This window comes from Loxodonta africana, chromosome 17, assembly GCF_030014295.1.
Source record: "Loxodonta africana isolate mLoxAfr1 chromosome 17, mLoxAfr1.hap2, whole genome shotgun sequence".
In the NCBI taxonomy this organism is placed as follows: Eukaryota; Metazoa; Chordata; class Mammalia; order Proboscidea; family Elephantidae; genus Loxodonta; species Loxodonta africana.
This window is the reverse complement of record NC_087358.1, coordinates 64,651,543-64,675,050: the sequence shown is the minus strand read 5'-3', so window position 1 is coordinate 64,675,050 and position 23,508 is coordinate 64,651,543. Positions and strand designations below refer to the sequence as shown.

General features: G+C 39.7%; 1 protein-coding gene across 1 annotated transcript in view; it reads right to left on the bottom strand.

Annotated features, from left to right (window-relative positions):
* Window positions 1-23,508, bottom strand: part of GTF2F2 (general transcription factor IIF subunit 2) — a 187,576-nt gene that overhangs the window by 67,185 nt on the left and 96,883 nt on the right. Inside the window, exon 5 of the mRNA XM_003412608.4 lies at window positions 19,246-19,327. Within this exon, the coding sequence (XP_003412656.2) occupies window positions 19,246-19,327 (82 nt within the window). The remainder of the gene's footprint in view (window positions 1-19,245; window positions 19,328-23,508) is intronic.

Genomic DNA, 23,508 nt, shown 5'->3' with positions numbered 1-23,508 from the left:
ATTTTGTTTTCTCTGTGGTGGGATCAATATTCAAGCTGATTTTATTTTATTTCTTAAGTTACTATGTATCTCTGGTCAATAATCTCAAAAATTTAGGAACATAAAAATTTTATTTTGCATTTTTAATTGAAAGATAACTATAAAAAGGGGAAGAATGAATCTGGATAAGGACAGACTGGTGTCAGGGAGAACAATAAATGAGGATGAAGCCAAGTTTTATATACGGCTTATACAAAACTTGACTTACATCCCACCAAAACCCACTGGCGTCGAGTCGATTCCAACTCATAGAGACCCCATAGAACAGAGCAGAACTGCCCCACAGAGATTCTAAGCAGCGCCTGGTGGACTGAACTGCCAACCTCTTGGTTAGCAGCTGTTGTACTTAACCACTACGCCACCAGGGTTTCCTTGGACTTACATACTTTTCAAAATTTCATATACTAATGCAATACTTAATTGTCAGTATACATTTACAAGCACTATAACTATAAACTTAAAAAAACTGAAAAATGATAGACTAGAAATACGAGGGAAACCCTGGTGGCATAGTGGTTAAGTGCTATGGCTGCTAACCAAAAAGTCAGCAGTTCAAATCTACCAGGCACTCCTTGGAAACTCCATGGGGCAGTTCTACTCTGCCCTATAGGGTGCTATGAGTCGGAATCAACTCAACAGCAATGAGTTTATTTTTAGAAATACTAGAAATAGTACAAATATACAGAATTAGCTTTCCTATATTCCAGCTATACAATATTTTTTTAAAGAAAAAGCATTTATAATTGCAACAGAAACATAAAATACATAGGGTTAACCATATAAAAAATGTTCAACCCTAGATGAAGAAAACCGCAAGTTATTACTGAAAGATATAAAGAGAAGGCTTGAATAATACAGAGGATGACTATTTCTGAATAAGTAGGCTAAATATTTTAGGATTCTTATTTTATTGGTTTTATGCAAACTTTAAACTGCCTTTTTTTTTTTTTTTTAACTTGGAAAAAATTATTCTAAAATTGACATGGAAGACCAAACAGGTAAGAAGAATCCAGAAAAAAAGTACAAAGAACAATAATGGGGAACATAATATTCTAGGTATTAAAATATATTATGAAGGCACAATAATGAAAATAGTATGTTTCTGATACAAGACTAGAATGACAAAGTAGAAAAGACAGCCTAGAAACAGGCCCCATGATGTATAAGAATTAAACTTATGATAAAGTGGTATCACAAACCTCTGAAGAAGGAAAGGGTTATTCAAATACAGTGCTAAAAAGTGTAAAAGCTCCATCTTCTAGAATATATTCATAAGGAGAGATGTCAAAAAGAAAGAGAGGCATGAGAGGTAGTTATAGTGAAAGTAATCAACAGGATAATTTTAGAGCTATGGGTAGAAGGCGACATACATTCTCACACTTACTTTTGATTAGGTAATACAGTCACAGGGTCCAAAAAGATACATGATTGAAAATAAGTGTTCTTTCCAAACCTACATTCAGAGCCACTCAGAGCCTCTCCCTAGAGGCAATCATTGACACCAAGTTCTCATACATTCTGCAAGATACATTCTATAACTCTTCATTTTTAAAGAAGTCATTGGGTGGAAATGTTTTGCCTTTTTGATCTAGCTCTCCAATCACTGTTGTCTTTGGGACAGGTTATCATAGACCAATGTTATTCCTGTGGAAGACATTAATGGTTGGTGGGATGTTGTTGTTTGCTGTTAGACGCAGTTGTGTCAGTTTGACTCACAGCAACACTATGTACAACAGAACGAAACCCTGCCTGGTCCGGCACCATCTTCACAATCACTGTTGTGCTTAAGCCTGCTGTTGTAGCTACTATGTCAATCCATCTCGTTGAGGGTCTTCCTCTTTTTTACTGACCCTCTACTTTACTTAACAGAAATTATCATACTTAAATTTAACTATAATCTTCACATATTTTGTATCAATATAAAGATAATAAGTAAAAGCATAAGTCAATGATTTAAAAAAATATACTTTTCAGATAGTTTAGATTACAGATGATAAAGCAATTGGGTTAAATGTACCATTGTATTGTTCTTCTCTATACATTATTTGAAAGCTACACTTCCCTGTAAGTAATTCTTTAACAGGCTAGAGTTTCTCTAAGAGTCATTGAGTTGACTGTTGACAATACACATTGCTAGTCCCAGCTGAGACCTAGCCAAAACCAAACACACTGCTGTCAAGGCGATTCCAAGTAATGGTGACCTGTTTGCACTCAACCACTAGCCTAAAGTTTGGTGGTTGAAACTCACCCAGTGGTGCTGCAGAAGGCAGGCCTAGTGACCTTCCTTAAAGATTATAGCAAAAAACCCCCTATGGATTAGTTCTACTCTGCAATGCATACGGCTGCCATAAACTTGGACCTACTGACTTAAAAACTCTGAGGGCAGGGTCCTGGAATCTACATTTTTAATAAACACCCAGGTGACCTGTACATACACATACAAGTTTGAGTGCCACTGGCTATCATTTAAGCCCCATAAACCCAGAGACCATGACTTTCTTTTCATTGTAGGTATGGCACCTAGTGCAATGCCTAAAGCAAAGGAATCCCACAATATATATCGAAAGTTTAGTAAACATATACCGGGACTGACTGCACAATATCTTGATATGTTGCCAACACTCAATTGATTTTGAAACCTCATGTTTTATCCATGATAGAAATGTAATGAGCAGAGAAACCAACTTTGGCAATCAACAGCTCATTTATTTGTATGATTCACTTTCACAGCACTTGGAAAGATGTCAGGGAACTTTATTATATATCTGCGTTTCAGATAGATGCTAAAAGTACGTTACCTTAACAACACAGACCAAGTGATCCAAAGGCAGGATGGCAGGATTCTAATATGAGATACTCTACATGTTTTCTATTTTGTGATTTATTAAATACAGTGACATCTGCCCTAGCCAAAACCAGAAAAGCAAAAAAAAAAAAGAAAGAAGGGCATCTCAACAACCAAAGAAGATGTCACAAGGCCAAGTATGACCATTCCAGGCACTTGACTCATAGCAGAGCCCATTAGACCTTCACTCAGAAGTCTATTCAGTCTTCTTTCACATACACTATTCATTCAAATGGAATTTCGAAACTGGTTTCCTAGCTCAAAGGAAATTAAAAATACTAAATCAGAAGGAACAGAAGGGATGCCACAGACAGTAACATAATCAACATGACGAAATGAGAGCTGATAACAGTGGAGTGACCAAGTACACATATAAACCAATCAAAAGAGCTCCCAAAGCTTAATGATCTGGGGGGGTTTTGTGAAGGGGTAAATAACCTACACCTCTTGACAGTACCTGCAGGAATCTGTCAATCTACCTCATAACTGAAAAATAGCCATTCATTAAAAACAAAAACAAAAACAACTACGTTAAAGAGAAGGCGAAATTATGTTCTCAACATACCTTGTATATGAGGTATGGCTATATGTGCAATATGTAATATATTTTAAAAAGATTTTTATTCTTTACAAGCTTCTAAAAAGTTTAATAACAGCTACTTGGGAAACTCAATGATTACAAAGAACTCATTTCTCTGGATTTCCAGGAAAGAAGATGCTATTAATGTACCAAATGAACAGAGATAATTTTTAAAACAAAATGTCCTTGAAAAAAGAATTTATCTCTGTTAACATGTTTACCAAAAGTTATTCTTGTTTTCTATGTTCTATGGAGTACATAGCATACACACCATCATTTACTCATCATACAGAGACCACGTGAGGTTATTTCTGGAAAAGTCATGGTGCTACATTCAGTCAATTATTTTCATCTTGAAGGATAATTTGTTTTCATGAAATAGGAATATCTAAAGTTTGTATTACAGAAACCAGAGCCACTGAAACACACTAAAGATAACACAAATAGAAGCACACACAGCTAGTAATTAATGAGCTAACATAAAGCGCCATATGGTAGTCAATGTAATTATGTAACAAGTGATGAAAATTCTGTGAACAATAGCATTTGGCCATCGCCACCCACCCCCTCCAAACTTGGTGTGTGTGTGTAACAGACAGTACTGGTAAACAACAGCTTTGTAAATTAATTTCAAATATCCCACATTCACGTTAGCCTCATAAGGTATATGTGTGTGGGTGTTTCTCCTACACAACCCCATTGTTCTGGACTATGAGATAAATTCTTAAAAGCCAGAAGTCTAGCAGTAGCTCATGAAACAGACTTAGTATTTTTCTCTTTGAAACAGCACAGAATGCTGCATATCAAAAAACAAATTACCTACAGTTAGCCACTCAAGCACAGGAAAAATGTCTTACTCATCTTTCATGCCTGAATGTCCGGAACACCATAGGTGTTCAGTGATTACTGAATGAATGAGTTTACATAAATTTGTGAAATTTGGGCTATGAAATCGTTGGTATTATGGTCTAAAATATTGATTCAGGGGAAAATTTCTGCTCACCCTACAGTATTTAGTTTCAATAGGTAATGGCGTCTTTAATTCCTTGTCCAAGCTACAATACATATAATATGGGTCATGACAAACACATACCATTTTAAAGGGAAAACAATTTCTTTCACTGAGATTTTAAAATTAACTTTGGAATATTTATAGTTAAACAAAAGTTAATTCAACTTTATGAGAATTCAAGAAAAAAAAAACCTAGAATTTAACAAAGGAAAAAAACATTTTAACTTCAGATAAATCTCCTCCAAAGCAAAAGAGGCTAAAAAGATTATGAACAACATCCATTCATTCAACAAATACTTACTGAGTACCATCATTTGGAAACCCGGGTGGCGTGGTGGTGAAGTGCTATGGATGCTAACCAAAAGGTCAGCAGTTCAAATCCACCAGGCGGTCCTTGGAAACTCTGTGGGGCAGTTGTACTCTGTCCTATAGGGTCTCAATGAGTTGGAATCGACTTGATAGCAACAGGTTTGTTTTTTTGTTTATCATGTGCCAAGTGCTATGGTAGGCAATGGGGATACAGTTGGTAAGTCAGTTAATTAAGATAGTTTACAGAGTGACAGGTGCTAAGAATAAAACAGACTTGGGTTACGGCATAGCACATAACTGGGTAATGGTGGTAGGGAGAGGGTTACATTATTTCATTTACAAGTGGTCAGGAAAGGCTTATCTGAGTAGGTGACATATGAACTGAGAATGTGAGGGAAAGGAGGCGGCCACTTCAGCAGCTGCCTAGTGAACATGAAAGAAGTGTAGTGGAAGAAGAGGTTGAAGAAGCCTCAGGATCAGATGGAACCAGAGTTTGGAGGGCCAGATCACACAGGCTCCTGTAAATTGTATTCTAACTGCAATAAGCAGGGAAGTAGCACCATCAGACCTACAGTGATGACCGTGCCTGCTGTGTGAAGAGTGGTCTATAGGGGAAACAGGGAGCCACCAGAAAGGAGACCACTGCAGCAGCTTATGAACAAGAAAACTCATTGCCATCGAGTTAACTCCGATTCATAGCGGCCCTATAGGACACAGTAGAACTGCCCCACAGGGTTTTCAAGGCTATAAATCTTTAAGGAAGCGGACTGCTGTATCTTTCTCCTGTGGAGCAGCTGGTGGGTCTGAACTGCCAACTTTTCAGTTTGCAACCGAGCACTTAATCACTGAGTCATCAGGGCTCCTTCTTCATGAACAACAACAACAACAAAAAGCACCAAACCCACTGCCATCGAGTCGATTCGGACTCACAGTGACCCTATAAGACAGAGTAGAACTGCCCCACCGGGTTTCCAAGGAGTGCCTGGTGGAATCGAACTGTTGGTCTTTTCGTTAGCAGCCGTAGGTAGCACTTAACCACTACGCCACCAGGGTTTCCTTCAAGAACAAGGGGCATCATATTTTCATTTTGCACTGGGCCCCACAAATTCTCTAGTCACTCTTGAATACAGGTGAGCAAAGTTGGCAGCTTATACGAGTGTTGTAGCAGAGGTGATAAGTAGCAGAATTCACGGTGTATTGTGTTGGTACAGCTGGCAGGGTTTGAAGACGGACTGGGTGTGTTTGGTCAAGGAGACAGCAGTCACGGATGATCCCCAGGTTTTTGACGTGAGTAGCTGACAGTGGTGCCATTTACAGAAATGGGGAAGTCTGGGGGGGGGAAGAACTTAGGTGGCAGAGTGAGAAACAATCAAGAATTCAATTTCAGGCCTGTGAAACATCCAAGTGGAGCTATCAAGTAGAATGTATATAATGTATATATGAGGATGAAGCTCAGGAAAGAAGTGTGAGCTAGAGATACAAATTAGAGATTTGCCATGTAACTATTTTTAAAGCAGATCGGATCACTTAGCAAGCCACTGTGGCAGGGAAAGAGAGGAGACATGAAGAGTTCAGGAGATAAATACCTGTTGCCATCAAGTCGATTCCAACTCATGGGGACCCCACAGGACAGAGGAGAACTGTCCCATAGGGTTTCCAAGGAGAGGCTGGTGGATTCAAACTGCCAACCTTTTGGTTAGCAGCCAAGCTCTTAACCACTTCGCCACCAGGGCTCTACCAGGAGATAAACAGGAGCCTACAAAGAAGACTGAGGTAAGAGGAAAGTTAAAGAGAGTGGGTCACAATAACTAAGGGAGGAGAGTGTTCCAAGGACAAAGCTGTGAAGGAGGCCTAGGAACCTCCCTCAGAGTGATATATGCTCAAGAGACTCTTACTGGATCAAGTCTAGTCTGTTCAGTCTGGCACTGAAATACTCTACAATCAGCCCTAACCAAGGAGCCAATTTTATGCACCCCTTTATACCCATCTCTGCTCTACTGAGCTTATCTACTAAGTTTCCTAAATTATTCCCGTTGCTTTATCCCTGATTATGCTGTGCCTCTCTTGCCTGGAATCCCTCCCTCCTCTTTATCTATTCAAAGTCTACCACTTCTTCTTTCCCTGACTTCACCGAATCAGTGTTTTCTGAAATATGGTATCTACTGCCTGTGCCACTGAGCTCTCGCAGAACGTATGATATTATTATTTAATTGCTGTATATGATCCATTTTCCAAAATTATAAGCTCCAGTTGCTTTTTAATGTCACTATGCTTAGTTCATATTAGATGCTCAATAAACACCTGTTGAATAAATGAGTAATAAATGACACTCCGAAGCTATGAAATATGGGGACAGAAGTAGAGAAATCAGCTTGGCATGCAATGGCTCAAAATGGAATGACTCATTGTAATCCAAAGTATTGGGTGGTCTGCAAAACAAAAAAGGCATAAAAGCAGTCTCATACCCTTCATTCCTCCTTTTCTTCATTCAACAAATATTTACTGGGTACCCTACTAGGTACCAGGCACTCTTCTAGTCACTACAGATGCCTCAGTGAATAAAGCGGAAAAAAGGCTTGCCCTCAAGAGTTGTACTCTAGTGGGAATGCCTTTCACTGGTATATCTTGTTTTGTATAAACTTCTAAGACCCTCAGAGAGATGGAGCAACAATGGGCTCATACATAGCAACAATCCTGAGGATGGCGCAGGACCAGCAGTGTTTCATTCTGTTCTACATAGGACCACTATGATTCAGAACTGACTCGACGGCACCTAATAACAACAAAGCCCGAATCTGCTCATGTTTTCCCACACGTCTACTGTTTCCCAGTTTGAAAAGTTTTTGCCTGAACATTAACAATTCTTCCTTTGGATTTTCCTCATACGTCGAACACATTACAAGAACTTTAGACATTCTGATGCCTTCAAAGTCATAAAAAATATCAGCGGGCAGTAAACAACTGGAATATCTGGAGTACATTAAAGAAAAGGTGATCTTCAAAATGGCACGAGTTCATCAAAACTACCCCAAACACTGCAGATGGCACATAAACTTCACCGAAGTAAAATAGCTGTATCAAGTTTCCCTTTTGATACATCACATGGCAATTGCAGTAGTCTCGAGCAAGAGGGAGAGCACAGTCGTCCCTCGGTATCTATGGGGGATTGATTTCAGGACCCCCTCAGATACTAAAATCCTAGGATGCTCAAGTCCCTTATATAAAACAGCATAGTATTTGCATATAACCTCCACGCCAAAACCAAAACCAAATCCACCGCCGTCAAGTCGCTTCCGACTCATAGCAACTCCATAGGACAGAGTAGAACTGCTCCACAGAGTTTCCCAGGAGCGCCTGGGATTCAAACTGATGACCTTTTGGTTAGCAGCCGTAGCACTTAACCACTATGCCACCAGGGTTTCCAACCTCCGAACAGCATATTTTTAATCATCTCTAGATTACTTGTAATACCTAATACGATGTAAATACCACGTCAATAGTTGTAAAGTGCTATGTAAATAGCACTATACCCTCTCTCTTGGCCTTTGAGGGACTGCTTTGACCACTTAATTGCTTTTTAAACCAAAAACTCATTGCTGTCGATTCTGACTCACAGCATCCTTATAGGACAGACTAGAACTGCCCCACGGAGTTTCCAAGGAGGAGCGGGCGGTGGATTCGAACTGCCAACCTTTTGGTTAACAGCCAAGCTCTTAATCACTGCACCACCAGGGCTCCAACTGCTTTTTGGGGACTACTTTTTTACAGAAACAAAGGGTGTACACAACATAAGTAGCGAACCAACAAGATGGGAGGCGAACCAACAAGACGGGAGGTGAACAATGCTCAAACGAGTGCTAGAGAGAGACAGGATCTGTGAAATGGCGGGGAGGCTACAGCAGGGTGTGCCTACACAGCACTTCATTCCCATGGATTCAGTATAAAATAGCACAGCAAATTTCAGGTTTGCTTTTTGGGACTTTTTCCCCCCCAAGTATTTTTGATTAGTGGTTGGTTGAATCCATAATGCGGAACCTGCAGAAATGGAGGGCCGACTTAGTGTATGTTTGTGAGTCAGGTCTTCTTGTACTTTGATTGATAAGCTCCTTAAGAACATTTAAGAAGGTAAAATTTTAAAAATCTGCCTACCCCAAATGTAATCATTTGATCACTCCAAAATCTAAATTAGTTACTCCTTAGTAGTACACACTCAGCTGATAACCGAAAGGTTGATGGTTTGAACCCAGCCAGTGGCTCTGCAGGAGAAAGGCCTGGTGATCTGCACCCATAAAGATCACAGCCTAGAAAACCCTATGGGGCAGTTCTACTCTGTCACACGGAGTCACTAGGAGTCAAAACGGACTTGACGGCACCTGACAGCAGCAACAAAATTAGTAAGTTAAATCCCTGATTAACAGCATTTAACAACCCCCGACCATCGAGTAGCCTCGGATTCAATGTACTAAACAGGACACTCATTCCCTAAGAAAGGAATGGGTGGTTTATCTTTCCCTAGTCTTCAAGTGCTTAGCATGGAAAATTTCAGTGTTGCAAGGACCGGGCAAGTGACTCTAATGTTAAGCTTACTTGTGAGAAAAATGCAGGTCTGTACCAAACTAGACAAAGTTGCTCCCACCCAGGGTTGGCTGTCTCGCAGTACACAACAGTGCCACATTTAAGGGGAACATTCACATCAGAGACAGCAAAGATCTGAATAATTGTTATGGAAATTTTCTGGCAGATGGCAATAATGTCTTGTTCAACAAAATCAGTAAACTACCATGATTGTCTGAGAGGTAAAAATAAAAACACTTGAGGAAGGAACACCTTTTCTAATTTAAACAAAGGTATCTTATACACTAGTGATGGTCCTAGTCCTACTTAAGGGAATCTGGCCACTTTTGTGGGTCACAAACTGCAGCCAGTTTTAAATCCTCCGAACAGGCCTCCAACAAATGCAGCCAGGCCAGGATCTGGCCATCTGGCCCAGGAAGCAGAGATGGTGATCCTGGTGACGAATCCTCTGGCAAGCTAAAGGGAATACTCAACTTTGTGTCTGAAGCCAACCTATAAGTGGTGTGATTTCAGTGACTTCTCTTCCTACTTCCATTAAAAAAACAACAAAAATAAACAAACAAAACCCTGCCTACCCTAAATACCATGAACAAGCAATCCAATGGCGTTCATTTCACATTTGGTAATAAAATATTTAAAATCAAATACCTAATTTGACTTAAGATCATTCATTCTTAAAATGTATTCAGATTTCATAGAATGCAAAGGAATAGAACAAGATAAAAAGTAGATGCCTAAAGACAGATATTCCCAAGGAGGAAAAGTTAAAAAAAAAAAAAAAAAGAGATGCCTGGATAATAAAGATAAACTTTCCAGACTTCACAGTTTTGCTTAAGATTAGCCTTGTTGATTTTCAACTGTGAGTGAACAAAGAGAAATTGCGTACTTTGGGTATTTTTATCCTGCAAGCTGTGAAGCTTTGTAGAAAAACTACCCCATGCCAATACTGCTTCTTAGGACTTATAATTTGAATCTTAAACGCTGCTAAATGCATTTTTAGAAGAGTATTAATTCTAGAAAAGTCATGAATCAAGGTATAACTCTAATGCCTTAACTTTAAAAAGCTGATATTTGGTCAGTTACTCTACCAGCGTTTACTGAACATAGAGCTATTGGGGGAACACAGATGAACAAGCTACAGTCCCTGACCTCTAGTTGCTCATAGTCTAGTAGACACATATACACAAAAAGAGCAAAATGTGATTAGTGGTTTATTAGAAAAAGTGTACAGAAGCTTGGTGGAGACGGTGATTATCCTGTCTGCTGGGGGATCTGACATTGAGCTGAACCTTCAGGAATGAATAGGAGTTTGCCAAGCACAAAAGCAAATGAGGGCATTGCAGACAATGGGGAAGAGTGAAATGACTGGTTTGGAACCAGTGCACACTGGACATGGAATAGCAGCAGAGTAGGAAGGGGCCAGGACCCTGAGGAAAATCAGTATCTAAAGGCCAGAGAGGGGCTTCCAAAGAAGATGAGAGAAGTTCAGGATAAAATAGCACCCAGACACTGAAAAAATTCCTCACCTCCTCCTATCTTAAAGCGAAAATATCAGAGGGAAAGGAGGAAAATCATATAAATAAAACCTTTGTTCATCGTTTAATTATGCCAGTGGTTTAATATAATATATTCCCAATGGCTCTTCAAGTCATTTTGAAATTCTTATTTTTTCACAATGGTAAATCTTCAGGGGCAGTCCACAAACGACTGAATGGCCATGGGTGGAGGCAGCTGCTATGTCTCTTGGGAGGAAATAGCATGCTCTCTACCCGTGAGTCTCTCTAAGAAGATATCCTTGCCCCAAATATCATTCTCTATGAGAGCTCATTTTAGTCTTCAAAAAAATTCTTGGTGAAACTTTTTGCTTGGCTTTTTGTGTAACTTTATCCTGCTAGCATTCTTTTACTACAGGTATGTATTTATAATGCATTTTTAAATTACTGTATTCTAATAAAGGCATCTAGCTTATTTCATACTTCATGTTTAAGCTGTTAATTAAAAAAGAGCAGCTCAAGGGGAAAGGGTGTATGGAAAAGTACACACCTAAAGCAGAGAGGGCTAGCTGCCTTCTAGGCTTGGTTAGCTCTTCAGAAGGACTTGCTGTTCCCTGGATCTCATCTGTACACTGGCCTTTAAAAATAATTGACTATAAAAGACTTATCATCATCATCATCATCCAGCTGTCACTGAGTCAATTCCAACTTATAGAGGCCTATGTGTGTCAGAGTAGACTTGTGCTCCATAGGGTTTTCAATGGCTGATTTTTTGGAACCAGATCACCAGGCCTAGACTGGGGAAACTGTCTGTCATTATTTTTTCAAATATTCCTTCTGTCCCCTTCTCTCTCTGTTATCCTTCTGGAATTCCCATGATGTGTATATTAGGTCTTTTGTTGCTGTCCCATAATTCCATTAAACTGTGCTCAGCCTTCTTGAGCCTCTGTTCTTGTTGCTCTTCAGTGTCTGTAATTTTAACTATCTTATCCTCTAATTCGGTGATTCTTTTTTCTGCCCGATTAAACCTGTTGGTAAGTCCTTCTATTTTATTTCTCATCTCAGTTACTGTGCCTTTTAGTTGCAATACCTCTTTTTAGATCCTCATTTTGTTCTTGCACGGTTTTCCTTTTTCTTTTAGCTCTTTGTCTATGTTTTCTCTTAGTTCTTTGATTATGTTTAATGTTGTTATATTCTTCCTTTTTTTCCCCCCCATTATTTGGTTATCCCTGGATGTGCTCTCACTTCCTTTGTCCTGTTCATTTGGATGTGCCATTGTTTCTCTGTTCTTCGTGCTTCTTGTGATTTTTTGTTTAGGCACTGGAATTTCTGCGGGTGCTAATTTTCTCAGTTTTCCCCAGTATTTGGGTTTTTTGGCCCGTACTACTTTCTGCAAGAAACTCTTAAGCAGACAGAGACTTTGGCCTTTGTTTATCATTTCCTCTCCCTCTCTGTGATAGCAACTTCTCTCTCCTTGGTTTAATCAGGATTTGAAAGTCCCAGATATTGTTTTTCAACTTTCAATCTCTTCCAAACACACCAGAGAACATGCTGTAGTTAGTCTATTTACAAGCAGAGACTACCACTCAGGCAAGATTATCATGTAATAATCAACCTGTCCACAAGGGGCACAGTCCCCCTCTCTGGGTATTACTCCCTTCCCTTACCTGTTTCTGCAATCAGGTTTTTAGTCAGAAAACCCCTCACCCAGTGAGCTCCTTTTGTGCTGGGTGTTTTGCTCTCTAGTATTGCCCAAAGCTTCCTTCCCTGTTCTGTGGGGGCTGCTTATATCTGAGCTGGCATTCAAGGGAAGCACAGGCTGACCTTCCTCCATTTCAAGAGACGAGGAAGGGCTGGCATTCACAAGAAGAACCTCCAAGATATCTGCCTTGTTGGTTTCAGAGCACTAGTGGCCCTCTGGTAGTTGTAGAAGCTGTCTCCGCTTAGGTGGCCCACTTCCTGTCTCCACTGTAGGGAACCTTCTGTAGGAGTTCTTATCAGTCCAGCAGCTGATAACTGTTTGGGGGAGGGGTAGCCCCACTCCGAATAGACCCCCAGGGAGGCCTGCCTTGTTGCTATCAGGGCCCACCCTGAAGTATGCTGGCTGTGGGTATAGCCTCCACTCAAGATGCCTGCTTCCTAGCACACAGTAGCCTCAGTCAGCAGTCCTCAATGTTGACTGTAAGCGGGAGTAGGCAGACCCAAACTGATCCCCAAGGAGGTTCGTCCTGTTGGGTTCAGAAGCCTGAGCTATGGAGTACACAGACAGGGAGGTAGAGTGCTGACTACGGGAGCAGACTCCACTGGTGGGGGGCCTCATGTAGCAGTTTGCAACAGCCTAGCAACCAACAATTACCAGGTGGGGAAGGGGGTGTCAGCTCTGGTCAGATCCCCACTGAGGTCTGCCTTGTTGCTATCAGAGTCTCCCCTGGTAGACTGTTGGCTGTGAGTGCAGCCTCCACTCGATACTCCTGCTTTCTAATACATGGCAACCTCAGTCAGCAGTCCTCAGGGTCAACTGGAAATGGGGGCAGACTAACCCTAAATGATGCCAGGGAAGTTTGTCCTACTGATTTCAGAGGCCAGAGCCTTGGGGTGCCCAGGAAGGCACGCAGAGTGCTAACTACGATAGAAGACTCCAGTGCAGGGGCCTTCTATAGCAATTCACAGCAGGCTTGCAAGTGACAGGGTCTGGGTGGGGAAGGCACTGTCATGCTCCAAACAGACCTCCAGGGAGGTCTGCCTTGTTTACTATCAGAGCCCCCCCGCCACCATATGATGTTGGCTGTGGGCGTAGCCTCCACTCAAGATGCCTGCTTCTTAGCACACTGCAGCCTCAGCATCGACTGAAAGGGAGAGCAGACAGACCTGAACTGACTCCCCAGAAGCTCTGTCCTGCTGGTTCTAGAGGCTTGAGATATGGGGTACACAGGGAGGCAGGGTGTTGACTATGAGAGCAGACTCCACTGCACAGGCCTTCTGTAGCAATTCACAGTAGGCCTGTAACCAACAGTGTCCAGGTGGGGGTGTTGCTGGCACATTTCAAATGGACCCTCGGGGAGATCTGCTGTTAATTTTGGGCTAGAAGCTTGGGTTCCTGACTTTATACAGGAAGGGGCTGTGGTGGTTAGGGAAGCAGGTTCTTTTTCTGGGGCCACTACCCCAGTTCACAGTACCCGCGTGGCTGGGTGGGGAGCAGTGGGGCAGGGACGGTGGGAGGTGAATTTTCCTACCATATGCGACTCTTGATTTATTGATTCTTGCCTGTCTGCAATTCCCTGCTGCTTTCCTCTGCTCCCTGATTCAGAGTCCCTCAAAGCTGAGCACTGTTGCCTTGCTGTATATCTTGCTATATTTGTGGGGAGGGCTGGAATGATGGTCTGTTTGTCACATCTTCCCAGAATCTAGAAATACTTTTTAATAAAAGTATTGATCCTCTTTGGAGATATAAAATTGTCCTTCTTCAAGGGAAGTAATCAAGAGTGCTACTGTCTCTAATGAGAGTGTTTCCTATCCTTAAGATGCTTTCTGCTAAAGGAGTTCTGCTGTCGATTTTATGACTGTCTCCCCAGCATCCACCCCACCTCTCCCTATTGAGTAGAGCCTTGTGTTTTTGGATGGGATTGACCCCACATCCTATATGTTTCCACAGTTGGGTCCCAAGCAGTCCATATAATCCTATCTTCACTGGCACATTTATTCGTTCAAGGAGAGACTCAGAACCCATGTTGGCCCACTAAGGAAGTGAAGGGTTATGTTTAATAGTTGGTTGAAGAAAAGGACACTTAACTCCCTGGCCCACATATGAATAACGACACAGATCCACGGAGCTACAGGCTTACTGAGGACAGTAAGCTAGAGAAAGAATCTAGAAAATCAGTTCTAAAGAAACAGAGCTATAGCACTGATGGCACTGTGAATTTCTAGATAAAACTATAGCTAAAGTCCACAATACCCGTAGATTTTATTATGTGAGTTAATGTATTTCTTTTATTTATTAAGTCAGTTTGTACTGGGTTTTCTGATACTTGCAAATGAAAGCATTCCACCTGATGCCAGTAAAATTGACCATTAACTTTAACATGCACCAAGGTGATCCTTCTTTCTAATAAGATCACCAGAAAGCTAAAATCCTGTACTACATTTCTTTGGACACAAAATTATCTTTATAGAACTCAGCTTTTATTGAGGATTAATAGAAAAATGTTTTTATATAAAAATAATTTTTAGGTATTATTCCTTTTAACATTCTCAGATGCATATGAAATCTGGACAGTGAATAAGGAAGACCAAAGAAGAATTGATGCCTTTGAATATATCGTACGCTGCCAGAAGAACGAACATATCTCTCTTGGAAGAAGTACAACCAGAATGCTCCTTAGAAGCAAGGATGGTGGGACTTTGTCTCACGTACTTTAGACCTGTTATTAGGAGGGGCCAGTCACTGGAGGACACCATGCTTGGTAAAGTAGAGTGTCACTGAAAGAGAGGAAGACCTTCAACGAGATGGACTGACATAGTAGCTGCAATTATGGGCTCGAGCACAGCAACAATTGTCAGGATAGCGCAGGAACAGGTAGTGTTATGTTCTGTTGTACACGGAGTTGCTGTAGTCAGAACCAACTTGACACCACCTAACAACAACAACATATAGAACATGTACACATGTACACCCTAAACAATAGAAACATAGGCATTTATATATATCATTGCTGTAGTTGTTGTTAGGTGCCATCAATTCAATCTTGACTCTGAGTGACCCTATAAGACAGAGAACTGTCCCATAGGGTTTTCTAGGCTGTAATCATTACAGGAGCAGATCACCAGATCTTTTCTCCAGAGGAGCTGTTCAAACCACCGACCTTTCAGTCAGCAGCCAGGCACTTAACCATGCATCCTCAGGGTTCCTTATATATATCATTAGAGAAAAATAAATAAGTACATGGGAATGCAGAAGAGAAGAATGACAGATTCTAACTGGGGTGGGAAAGAGAAGCTATGGAAGGCTTAGCTGAGGAAGTGGCATCTGAGTAGGTTTTAAAAGCCCAGAAGAATTTTGGCAGAAGTTAGATAAGACATTCTCAGTACAGGATGCAGCATAAAATGTAAAAAAAAAAAAAGTAAAAGTGCCTAGTATATCTGGGATGACAATCTGTAGTGTGATATAATTATATGATATCTATGTAAAGGAGACTAACCAAAAATGAAGCTAAAAAGTAAGACAAGAGCCAGATTATCAAAACATTTGAATGTTGTTAAGAAGCAGGCAGTCGGAAGGAACCCCTCCCTGAGAAATTTTTAGCAAACATAGGACATGTTTAGGTATGAGATATCTCATGCACTGAACTGCCAGTTCTGTTCTAGAGGACTTTGACTTAAATGTCACCTACATCTATAAAGCTTCCTTTCCATTTTACATTTAATGGCACCGCCATATTTCTATTTCTCCCCCCACTATATTGTCAGCAAATAGATCCTTTAAATAATCTCATATGCATGCGTGTGTGCGTGTGCATATGTTTCTTCAAGTTCAAAGACTATAAACTCTCTGGACCAGAAGTAGTATCTTGTGATTTTTTTTTTTTTTAATTTGAGTCTTAACTTAGTGTTCATAGAAGGCATTCAAAAAATGCTGAATAATTATAAACAAAATATATGAGATGCAATTTACAACATGGATTAGTTTCCTATTAGATCATCTATCCATGGGTACTGTTCTTGTTAGTTTAAGTACTTTCTGCTTCTTTAACTCTTTTATATAAACTGTCAACCAGGATTTAAATAAAAACGGACATGGGCACTACAAAACTATCTCTTCTCTCCCCTCCTGAGTGTAAACCTTGCTGCACAACATACAGGATGGTATGGAACCAATCTGGGGACTCACAGAGGGAGGTGACCCAGGCTACCGAGCCACCACCAATAATTTGGACCTAAAGAAATCCTCCATTCCAGAACCATAGTGGCCTGAGGCAAGTTCATAAAGACCTTTTGATCTTACTGCCAAATATCATCAAAATCCAGTCTCTGACTTTCCTTCTGACTAGAACTACCTTGGTTTAGTCATACAGACATTTTTAATATGAGTTATTGCATCAGTCTCTGGCTTACCCCCTATTTCCAATTTTTACACTATGGCCAGAATGATCTATCTAAAATATAAATTCCTCCATATTCCATCCAGCTTAAAAATTTTCCATTGCTGTCAAGTCAATTCCTACTCATAGTAACCTATAGGAGAGAGTAGAACTATTCCACAGGGTTTTCAAGGAGCAGTTAGCAGATTCAAACTGCCGAACTTTTGGTTAGCAGCGTGAGCTCTTAAGCACTGTGCCACCAGAGCTCCTCTAAAATTCTTTAGTCCTTCCTAATAGGTGTAGCACATGAAGTCCAAATTTCTCATCATAGCATATAAGACTGAAACAACTAATGGCAGCTTACATTTCAAACCCTATTTCCTGCCATTCATTCACTCAACAAATATTTACTACCTACTATGTGTCATGCGCTCTTTTAGGCACATGGTGTATGTGTGTCAACAAGATCTTCTGACAGGCTGGATATGGGATGTGAGAGGAGCCAAACATGTAACCAAGGCTTCTGGACTGAGAAAAGTGGAGGACAGGTGGCATTAACCGAGATGAGAAAGGCTGCTAGTGGGGCAGGTTTGGGGGGAAGATTGCATTGTTTATTAGACATCCAAGCATGTTTTTGGACATATAAATTTGGTGTTCAAGAAAGAAGTCTTGGCTAGAGATCCTGCCATTTTCTCAAACAAATCCTGCGTTCCAGGCTTGCAGACTACATGCAGGTCCCTGGAGTCTCCCCATGCCTTTGTGTCTGCATGTCTCTCTATTTAGAATGTTCTTACCCCTCTCTTTTTCTACCTCGTCAAAAAAAAAATCTCAGACTTGAAGACTTATGGCATGTATCATCTACTTTATAAAACTCACATGACTGTCATCTCCTGAATCACCTTGCCTCCTTCCCAGGTCACGTAAGTAAAGACTGAAATACATAATGGCTGGTTTTTTACTGTACTGGAAATGCCTAACCAATTTTTGGTTGTTATAAGAAAGAAAGCCATTCCATAAATACACAGGTGATTTGCCTATCTCATCAGCAAGTATCTTTAAGAAAACCTTTAAGGAAAATTAACACTACAGTAAAAGATCTTGGCAAGCAGCGCAATAACCAGATCTTGCATTTTTCAACTTCAGTAGTTATTTAAGTAAGATAAATCTTCAGAAAGACTTGTATTATATAATAACTTTACAGGCTAAAAACAAAGAAAGAAGCACCTTTTGCCTGTGTTCCAAAGCTATTTTCTGTTATAAGAAATTTTCATTTTGATTGTTATCTTTTTACCTGCCCTGAGGGGGCATTTAAATTAGAGGAATTATTGGCCAAGGAAACCAGTCTCTTTGTTTCATTCCCGTGAGACAGAGTCTAATCTAATTGAGAAAGGGGAAAAACTAAAAAGATGGTGTGAGATTTAGAGATGATCCAGCTCCGTTAGCTTGTCTGGCAGATGAGCACACTGATGGTATCTGGAGAGGCTGCTGCTAGCACTTGAATAGTGTGTTCTCAACTACCAGTTCACTGTAGCTTACAGTCCACTGAAACGTAGACTCCACGGGGGCAGAGATTTTTGTCTGTTTTGTTCACTAATTTTTTTTTAGCTCCTAAAAAAGCACCTGGGACACAGGCAGTGCTAAATGAATGAATGTATAATTCTAAATTATATGTGGCTGAAATACACTACATATAAACCAATGAAACAGGTATGATACATTTCTTCAATGCTTAAAAAATTGCTGATTCTTTGAAAGTCATAAAATTTGGGGTATTAAAACTTTGAAACCATCATCTTTAAATACTAATTAAAGAAACGTTATCCACATACAAAAGTGGAAGAGGGTGGATGGACTCTGAAGAAAAATCTCTAACAAAGTATAGAAGTTTAGAAAAAGTTCTCTGCAGATCAAGAGAAAAGGATGATATTCTAGCAACTATAATTGCTTTGTACAGTATAATATTTTGGACACATATTCACCATGGGAAAATTACAGTCTTTGAAAACAAAATAGTACAAAGATCTTAGTGTACGCCCTTAGAGAATCAAGATTTAAATTACTAGAAAATAAGCTTAAAAACTTTGATTCCAGGATATACTAACACAATAGCTTAAAATACCTCAAATCAAACAGTCCAGGTTCTGAAAGCTCCCCAGTGCCAAGGAAACTTCTTGGCTTTTAAAACCAACAGCCTTACAAGCAAACACTTTCAACAGTAACCACCGTTTTCATGCAGTCAATAGGCTATTTAATACAACTACCTCAGTCCCAAAAGGAAATATCATGCATCATTTTAAAGTTAAAAGACCACCAACCTCTTTAATCTCATGTAGTTTTCACTGGCAGCAGGTCGGCATTCAGCTCTCTGTACCACTATTCCTTCCAAAGAAAGTTTATCTTGAATGGAAAGAAAAAAAGGAACAAACGTATTCATAGATTATTACATTCATCATTTTCAAAGCTGTCTTCTGACACATCTACCATAAATAATACAACAAACACATATAATAATAAAAATCAAGGAAACAAGAGCAATAATATTAAGTTTATAGCAGTGTCAATGGTCAGAATAGAGAGAAACCGTATTCTTGGCTAGTAACAAACTGGGCTCCTTTCAGGCCCGTTTATTGGGCTGCCATAGCTCCTTGCCAAGAACAGCTTCCATGTACCTAGCTCCTTCTAAATAAGGTGGCTTAAAAGGGCATAAACAAACAAACACCTTGAAGGGTGTGGAGGCAGAGAAGTAACTGGTGAAAACGATGCCAGTCTAAACCAAAAATATGTTGTTTTTTTTTTTTTTTTTTTAATAAAAAAGCAAGTAAAATTTCAGAATATACCCTGACTAGGACAGACAACCCCAGCAAATACCATGAAACAGGGAGGGTCACTATCTAGTTTACACTGTGTGCTAGTTCAGGCTGCCGGTTGCTCTGACTCCTGTTTCCAGCAGAATTACAAATTTGGGTGTGTCAAACTGGAGCTTTAACTGCTATGCAAATCTGTCCAAATAGAAGGGAAATTTTTCCTACCATTAAAACTTTTATAGGGGCCTTGACAAAAAACTTCTGAAAAGCAGAAAAGGGAAACAAAAGCTAGCACTTACTGCCTGTCTACTAGGCACCAAGCACTGTGGTGAAGTCACATGATATATATTATCTTACTTGATAATGCCTATATGAATGTCCCTTGATGGCACCAGCTTTACTACAGCCTGTAAGTATATGACTATGGTCAGTCATATTTCCACGAAAATTCATCCAGGTTTTCAGAAGAGAGTGAGGAAATCCCACGGCTCATCAATAATGCATTTATAATTCATTTCTTCAGGGTGAATTGCTTCATTCATTCCACTAACATTAACTAAATGCCTACTATGCAAATGGCACCACTTAGGCAGTTCAGAATCAAAGATGAATAAGATACAGTACTATCTTCAAGAAGCCTACTGTCTTCAAGAAGCACTGAGGGAGAAGGGTAAACTGACCAAAATAAAATGCATGTACAAACATGCTTACATGATTTCTACTAGAAAATCTTATGGTGAACTTGCTTGATTTTGTCTCCAAAATCTGTGTGGTTGTTGCTGGGTGCTGTCAAGACCACTTCAACTCACAGTGAGTCCATGTGACAGAGGAGAACTGTCCCATAGGATTTTCTTGGCTGTCATCATTACAGAAGCAAATCACCAGTCTTTCTCCCACAGAGCAGCTGGGTGGTTTTGAACCTCCAACTCTTCAGTTAGTGGCCGAGAACATAACTCTTGCCACCACCACGGCTCCTTCTCCAAAATCTAGGGGACTCTAAGCACTAATCACAAACACACTGTGTATATTTAGTATTTGCAGGGTCCCTCACCACAACGTATTCAACAACTCTCAAGTATAGGCTATCAAAAGAGCAACGATGACAGGATGCCTATTTTATACCAAAAGATCCCAGGAAGGAAATAATAGGGCCATGATTATTTTATATTAAGCTTTAAGTTTAAAAATCTAAAAATAACTCCCACTACTTTATGAATTTAATATGATAAAAATTTGAATTTTCCTGAAGCAAAAACAAATCTTACATTCAAGTTTGCCTCTCCACTGAAGCCGACAGTACCAGCTAGAAAAATTCTTCAGTCATCGTAAGAATACCAGTGCTTGGGAAATTCAATGCCTAAAGTGTCTTAAATAGATGAGGAAAATCTACTCTTGAAACAATCTTTTTTAAAACAACAAAATAAATCTAGAATGTGTTTATTAATAGTGAAGACTAAAGAGTTACCTCATAATACCGCCAGTGAATGTGGTCCCATTTATTTAGCAGTATCTACTTTTTACTCTGGGTAGACAGATTAAATTTAATTTTCAGTTAAAGGTTTCTGCTATCAACCTTCTCCATATGGCACCTGTAAGGGCAGAAAGCATCCAAAGCACCTGCCCATTTCAACCTGGCTGCCACTCTAATCATTATTCTTTTGTCAAGGTCACTCAGACAAAGCAATAAAATTTGCTTCTCCATACCATAATTTTCTGTCCATCATACCCCCTTTTCAAACCTAAAATGGCTTTCAAATGCTTCTCAAGTGAAAGGAAAAGTCTTTATCACCAGCAATGAATTTTTCCACCAAATGACTGCTCTTCAATAACCTCACGTCTGTTCACTCACCCTCTCCTCAATTTACTTACAATATGGCCCCCTAGACGCGACTTGCCTGCTCTCTTTTTTAAAGCCTTCATACTCCATTCCCTGCACAGAAACACATTCGTATATTTTTTCCACTAAATTATGCTTCGTTTCTTCTTTAAAGTACTGCTTAAAATTTCAAGGGACAGGTATTAGATATTAATTTTTACTGTTAAAGTGTTTGAAAGCACCCACTTGCACTCCACTGCTGTTAATTATAGATCCTATTCATTAATACAGAACTTCTATTTAGAATTGAATCCGCTCAATGGCACCCAACAACCACAACAACTTAGACCTACTTTGTTGGACCAGTGTAAAACATCATAAATACTTGAAAAAAAAAAAATAATACAGGCTTTTTTTTTGGGGGGGGGTCTTATATTTATCAACTATCTAATGATATAAATTTTAAGTATGTAAAATTATATATTTTAATTATAGAAAAGATAATGCAAAATCCCATCAGGAATAACAAAGGTAAATAAGCCATGGTTTGTGCCATCAAGGCACACAGGGTCCAGTATAGCAGCTCTCAAACATTCTGAGGCATATATTGTTGAAGAGTACTTCCAGGGCTTTTCTCTATCCATATTTACCACATTAGAAACTAAAACTGAGAAATTTTTAGAGAAAGAGTGAAAAATGTTTACTATTGTTATGAAAATAGTTTTGATCTCACAGACTCCTTGAGACTCCCTACCAAGCGGTCTCCAGGCCACATTCTGAGAGCTCCTGGTCTAGTAGGATGATAACACATAGATATACAAATCCTTTTAACACAATAGGAGCACTTTTGACAGCATTTAACCCACTTGCCGCATTAACCAAGGCGCTCAGATGCCCATGGCTCACTATACCCAGTGGCTAGAAGGTTAATCTCTAGTACTCCTGCACACTTCTGTGCAAACTATGTTAGAACTTTTTAATGCTAGTTTCACTCTTTTTAGTCATTATGTGATTTGATTGTATATTATATAGCCCATTAAATTATTGAGTATGGGGGAAGAGATGTTACTGTGAAAACTAGGTTGAATGCTTCAGTAAGACTCGATAAAAAGGTGAGTCGCTTTAAAAAGAAAAAAAAAAAAAACCCCAAACCTGTCAAATTAGATATGAGTGAGACAATTGTAAAAGACCAAGGGAGAAGCGAGAGTCTAGAAGGATTATACATTCATATTGTTTTACAATGTCTAAGTTCTTGCTCCTTTTAAAAGAAATCAAAATTAAAAATCTTAACCAAATTATGGGTTTCATTATCAAAAATAAGAGAAAGCAGATGCTCAATCAGTAGCCCATACTCGAAGAAAAGGCCCTGTCCTACATGTACACTGGTGACTCAATGCACATTTACAAGGTTTAGGACAAAATATTTAAGGCACGTAGAAACCTATATTGGTATCATCTCCTTTTAATCTAACTGACCAATTTCTGGGTATCCTTTCTAAATTTTCCCCACCTCTTTCAAACTTTTTGCCAGATTGGTTTGCTTACTGGTTTCTGCTACTTGCAACCAAAGCAGTATGAACACACATCTTTGGTATTGATATTTTATCTACCTATATTCTGCCACCTAATTCCTGCTAACCCAAAGGTTAGCAGTTCGAACCCACCAGCAGCTCCTCAGGAGAAAGACCTGGTAATCTGCTTCCATAAAAATTATAACCTACTACACAAAGGACCTTGGTGGCGCACTGGTTAAGAGCTTGGATGCTAACCAAAAGGTCGGCAGTTCGAATCCACCAGCCGCTCCTTCAAAACCCTATGGGGCAGTTCTACTCTGTCCTATATGGTCGTTATCAGTCAGAATCAACTCGACGGCAATGGGTTTGTTTTTCATTTTTGGTTTATACAAAAAAATGGCAAAACACTACTGCATGAAACCAAAAGAGACCTACAGAAATGGA